General features: G+C 38.1%; 1 protein-coding gene across 1 annotated transcript in view; it reads left to right on the top strand.

Moving 5' to 3' along the window:
• Positions 1-3,192: 3,192 nt before the first annotated feature.
• LOC149180209 (5-formyltetrahydrofolate cyclo-ligase-like protein COG0212) overlaps positions 3,193-6,000 on the top strand; it is a 46,084-nt gene continuing 43,276 nt past the window's right edge. The window contains exon 1 of the mRNA XM_089413807.1: positions 3,193-3,711. Coding sequence (XP_089269933.1) covers positions 3,268-3,711 — 444 coding nt within the window. The 5' untranslated portion in view covers positions 3,193-3,267. The remainder of the gene's footprint in view (positions 3,712-6,000) is intronic.

Genomic DNA, 6,000 nt, shown 5'->3' with positions numbered 1-6,000 from the left:
TTCTTCTAGCTTCTTCCAACTGCGTCCTCGGGCTAATAATTTCCTCCTTGTACTCATGCTTTCTTTTATCACATATCTACAATAGTTTCTTTTGATCTCTATTTTCATTTGTTAGTTTATCTATTTCAATCAAAGTTGAGTTAAGCTTGGCTTGTTCTTCAACTAACTTTTCCTCATGACAATTAGGTACATTCACACTAGCAGAATATGTTTCATTTAACTGAACACATTCTCTTTGAGAGGCCTTTTTCTTCTCCTTTTCTACATTGCTGCTACTAGTATCTCCTTCATGCATGAGCTGCAATCTATCCCAAATTTCTTTTGCAAATTTTAAATCTATCACTGTCTCAAGATCCATATTGTGAAGGTTGTTATAAATTGCACATTTTTCTTGAGCATTCCATTGTTGTTCTTGAGTTGAGGGGGAATATTTACAATACCCATCAAATACTAGCTTCCATGCATGAGATCCATGAGCTATCAGTGTAGATTTTACTTTCTCTTGCCATTCTTGAAAGTTTGATGTACTAAGCACAACTACACTTTAATAATCCATGATTCAACTAGGTCTACTTTCCAGCTATTAGGTTGAAACATAAGGAAGCAACTATATTACCAATTGATGGAAACTTGACTAAACTTAGAGGGGGGTGAATCAAGTTAGTCCATTCACGGACATCAAATTTCTGTTTACTTTTGTTTTTAACATTTATTTGAACTAGTAAATGAGCAAAATTCCTCCATACAAAAGGCATATTTTAACACACAACATTCCATGACAATATAAAATCAACACATATGGACACAAGATATAAGTGGAAACCCATAAAGGGAGAAAACCATGAATTTGTTCTTGTTCTGATGCAAAGGCAAGCTCCTATTTCTTCTATTACATCAACTTTTGGAGGCTGCAACCTATCTTATACTTTGGAAGCTACAACTTGTTGGGAAGCTCCTACTCCCTCTTATATTAATTTTCTATAGGCTACAACCCGCAGGAGGCTTCTACCTCAGTTTGTTCGGCAAGCTATAACTTTCTTGAAAGCTCTTATTTCCACTTCAACAAGCTCCAACCTGTTCTTTATCAGGTTACAACCTAAAAGGAGACCGCAATCCCCTTATACATGAAAGAAACAATGTGTTGGTTTACTTGGTCTTTAGTTCAACATACCTTCATCTCTGTCTCTACATCGACTCCTCCTCAAATCTGCTTCACATACACTTCTTCTACATCTGTCTCTTTGTGTCTGGTAACTCATGAACAAGGACTAACAACAACTCAACTCTTCCACACACTAGCCTTCCAAAATCACATATTTTATAAACAAACTTTGTTGGTTGTTAGTATTCCACACAAGAATATGAAGTGAACAATCTTGCCTCTTTGCATTCCACCAATTTGTTTCACACCTTTTTAGATTTTGAATATTAAAACAAAATAAATGCTCCACCAAATATTATTTTCAACCACCTGTAATGATTAAATACACCAACATAATGCCAATACCATGTAACTTTATAGGGATAACATAAGACCATGTAACTGAGCATTCATACCTCCAATGACCAAACATCGTCAAGGCTCATAAGCAATTGAGCATCAAACCTCATGTTTTTATCATGGTTAACAACATGCCTTTGTTTTGCAACCTAATCTTTGTGGCTGCAACATACTCCTATCGACATCACTAGCTCAACAACATTTGCCATTTCCCTTTGCATCATAACTTCTTCATGTCATTGCCTTGCATCACAAGAGTGATCAACATATTCATCCAAAAGCAACATAGCATCACAACATCACACCATATGCAAGCAACCTCTAATAAGCAACACATACTTAACTCCTTCACCTCCTTGATGCTCCTTTGCCATCAATGACAACTATGCCAACAACGCCTCCCCCTCTCGGTGCTCAAGTGTCGTACCCAATAAACCATGGTTTTGTGCACTTCAGTATCAGAGTAGTCTCCTCTTTCCTCGACCGCCTCTTGTTCAATGCCATCAATCTCTCACTGTGCTTCTAGTGAAGTGTGCTCCCTAGAGTGTTTCATTACTATGCGTGCTCAGACTTGGGCCTGTGCACTGCCTAAACCATCATGACCACCTGCACCTCTATGGGACCATGCCCATTGACGAGGCATTCTAACTTAGAGGAGGAGAAACTGAGAGGGAGAGCGGAGGTAGAGGAAGGGCTGGCGAGGGATAGGTGAAAGGAGTGGGGTAGGCGAGCACATAGAGGGTGCGGGGATAGGATTGGAGGTGAAGCTCATAAGCCATGAGAAGCTTGTGCGGGCCAAAGAAAGAAGAGGTCAAAAGAAGAAACAAGGCAAGTTTGAGACCTTTCTGCAAAAAGTAAAAAACAAAAGGCAAGAATGGAATCAAAACAAAAGACACTAGGGCGGGAGGGCCTGTGCCTTCTACAAGTCAAAGGAGGAAGGTAAGGAGGGGAAGCGCTTGATGAATGTAAATGATTCTGCTTCTGAACCAGGCGAAAGCTTCGCAACAAAGCACAAGAATGGGGAAATTACCTTGCAAGCGCTGAAATTCTCTTGGGAACATGTTGCAAAACATAGCTAAATGAAGATAGAGCTCCATACAAGCTAGTGACAATAATGCGAAATCAAAGTGGGGAGGCTCATTGCAAAGCGAGCCCTCCAACTTGCTTATCATTTGCACCATTTGATGGCGATAAACCCTTCCAACTATTAAAGCTATGCAATGTTGCGTGTGGGGGGTTCGTGGTGGCTGCTTGTTGCCTCTCCGCATCACCTCTTTTGTCTTGTTGATCCTCAGGCGTTTCAACATTAATTAATGTCGGGTGGCACTCCAATAGGAAAATAATGTATTTAAAGTTATTATAACAATAAGGTAGTTTAACAATCACTATATCATTTAAAATGAATTAAATATGAAAAAATAATAACCATCTTTATTAATAATAATATTTAATTAGACTAAAAATATGTATTTTGAAATCCCATTATATATTTAAATATATGGAAATAAAAGTTTGAAATTTGATATATATTTATTTCAAACTTTTATTTCCATATATTTAAATATATAATGGGATTTCAAAAAATATTTAATCTAATTCTCTCGCTTTCTCTTTGTTCATCGAAATTTTTAAAATATAAATTCCATTTATTCTAGGGACAAACCTTCCTATTTCAAATAACAAAACCCAAACCAATTATCACGACATGAGCAACATAACATTAATATCACCTTATGCAAATGGCAATGATGTTTACAGCATTGTGAATGGCATCCTCAACCTTAGCGCCATGGGCGTTATTTAGAGTGCACCATCTGAAGTCCGCAAGGTCTGGAGAATTCCACTGCCCTGTGCTCCACGAGAATTGGGTCTCCGCACCCACTAATCAGTGCTGTCACATGAAGAAGAGGATATATCGACCAGTACCACAACGCTGTGGCCAAATTCGTGCAGACAGCAACAGCTCAACAGCCTTCGACAAAGAGGCTTACGAGGCCGAGAGGCTGCGTCTAGACGCCGACGCTCGCGAAGCAATGTTGGTCAGAGCAGAAGCAGAATCTCAGCAGACCGATTCCAATTCCAATGCTTGGAAATGGGAAATACGGAAACGAATTTGGGATTTGATGGAGAGGGAAAATATTGCTCAGAACCCCCGCCCTGTTCATCATCGTATTCCCAATTTTGTAGGGGCCGGTGCTGCAGCTCAAATGGTGAGTGTCTGCATCCTTCATTCTTAACTTTTTAAAAGATTTAATACAAATCCAAACGACCTGTAACTACCTGGGTTTTAATAAAATTCAGTTGTTACTCAAATGGATGACAGTTTTTATTTTCCTAAATATTTCGGAGTCTTTATGGGCAAAAAGTCTCATTAATGAAATAGATTGGAGTTATCTCATTGCAGTGAACGTAAGAAAGAACTGAGAAAATTAATTTCATTATTTATTGTGTTCTTTAATTTAATTATTTAACCTTATTGAAAGGTGATAGTGAGTGATTAAATTAAAAGGAGCTTAAATATTTAATGTTATTGAAAGGTGATAGTGAGTAATTAAATAAAAAAAAGCTTAAAAATGACTTTTTGATTTAATTAAGAAATATAATTTATAAAGTCACTCTATTATTAAGAAAAGAAGAAGAGAGGACCATGGAATTTGAGGGACCTATTGTGTTTCACCCCACCCATGGCATTTGAGAGGAAAAAGAATATATGAGAGGAGAAAAATTATAAAAAGGAGTGTGAGAGTTCCTTTGGGGATATGAATGCATATTGATATTTTGTTAACTATACTGAGAGCTCAGTAGCTTACGGTGGGAGGGAGGAACCCTAGTTATATTTCCTTGTTTGGTTGTTGAAATACACACCCTAGTTGGTGGTGGTTGGTTTTAGTGGTTGTAAAGCTACCCTAGCTAATTATTGATCTTACAGGGAGTTTAAATTGTTACATCAGCCGAGAAGCCAAGTTATTCCAGCCACAGATCAAATTTATTGGTCTCCAAAGAGGGCCAAATTATCTCAATTAGATGGCCAAGTTTGTACTACTAAGGAGGGCTGAATTGCAATATGCAAGAAGGTCGATTTATTTAGTTGGAGGCCTGAATTACCTAGAAGTCTGAATACCAACATTTTCAGGTTTCAATCATTAGGTTCTATCTCCAAAATTTTATATAATTTTTCTCCCGAAATTCCATTAATAAAATCGCCAGAGCACTAACACTTTATTTAATTTTTGGGCTTTTTACAATTTTTAATTTGTTGGGGAAAGACGAGTTTCAGTGCCAGAAGCTGGACAAAGGTTCTGGAGGCCAGGAGAAACATTTTCCTAGAATGCAGCAGACCAGACGACTTGAGAAGAGGCTGATTCGAACTAAGTGCAGAAGGAACTGCGCTAGGGTGACATAGTAGCTGCGCAAAGCCAATTTGGATGACTCACTTGGAGCTGAGGTCAGAGCTCGGATTTTCCTGTGGGGTGAGGGGATTTTCTCACTAGATTTTTTGCCAGTATTCGACATCCAGATTGCACTCAGATTATTTCACTGCTGCTCAATAATAAAACCCTCAGCTGTTGCACCAATTTTCCCAAGTTGGGTTTTTCCGGGGACTTTTGTCCAAAAATAGCTGTGTAAATTTATGTGTGTGTGCTAGCATTTCTTCCAGTGTTTATTCTTCCGTAGTTTTATTTGTGTAGGTTGTAGTGTGAGTTGTTCAGTATTTGCTGTAGGAAACAATATATAAATGTTAAACTCAATTAACAATTAGGAGAATAATTTTCAGTTGCTGCAATAGGATTCGGGTTTTTGAATTTTCACACGGTATAGGTGATTTCTCTTGCTTATGATAACTGCTTGTGGAGACTTTTATTTTTCTTGATTAGATTCTTCTTTAGCTTGATTATTATTGTGTTCTCTTCATCAAACAACTACCAAAACATAATGAACAATGAGATAAATGACACAAGATATAGGTGATCAGCGAGGGCCAAAACCTCTCCAATCTTGAGAGAAAAACCCACAAATTTTTTCTTCCTATAGAATCTTCAATTGACGAATTCCAAGACCTAGACCCTTGACAGTTAACTTCTCCAAGGCCAAGTCAGACATGCCTCGAGTCAACGATAGATTCTTCTTGATTTCTATCCCTTCTTCAACTTTAGTCTTTGACCCTGAAATTTTCGACCTTCTTGACTGCAATTCTCGCCCTCCTTGACTGCAATTCTCGGCCTCTTGAAACAGACTATACTTTTCGCACTTGTGACAGATTGAGGACGTTGGAGACTCCTCCTCTTCGCTTGGGCAAGCTTCCTTTCTTAGATTATTTGACTTGCTATATTAGACATCTTTTACCCTTGTTTTGCCCATTCGCCCTGATTGTAATATTGACTTTCATTGTTGCTAGAATGTGCCCTAGTTACAGGTCACACGTGTGAGGAAATGAGCCCAAAATAGATCTAAAATATAGCGAGTTTATCTCTCATTCAATTCACTTCTCTTTCGCTTGA

The sequence above is a fragment of the Pinus tabuliformis genome, chromosome 3_2 (assembly GCF_031772625.1).
Source record: "Pinus tabuliformis cultivar Carrire ecotype Pingquan chromosome 3_2, CPIR1, whole genome shotgun sequence".
NCBI lineage: Eukaryota > Viridiplantae > Streptophyta > Pinopsida > Pinales > Pinaceae > Pinus > Pinus tabuliformis.
This window is presented reverse-complemented; position numbering and strand designations above follow the sequence as displayed.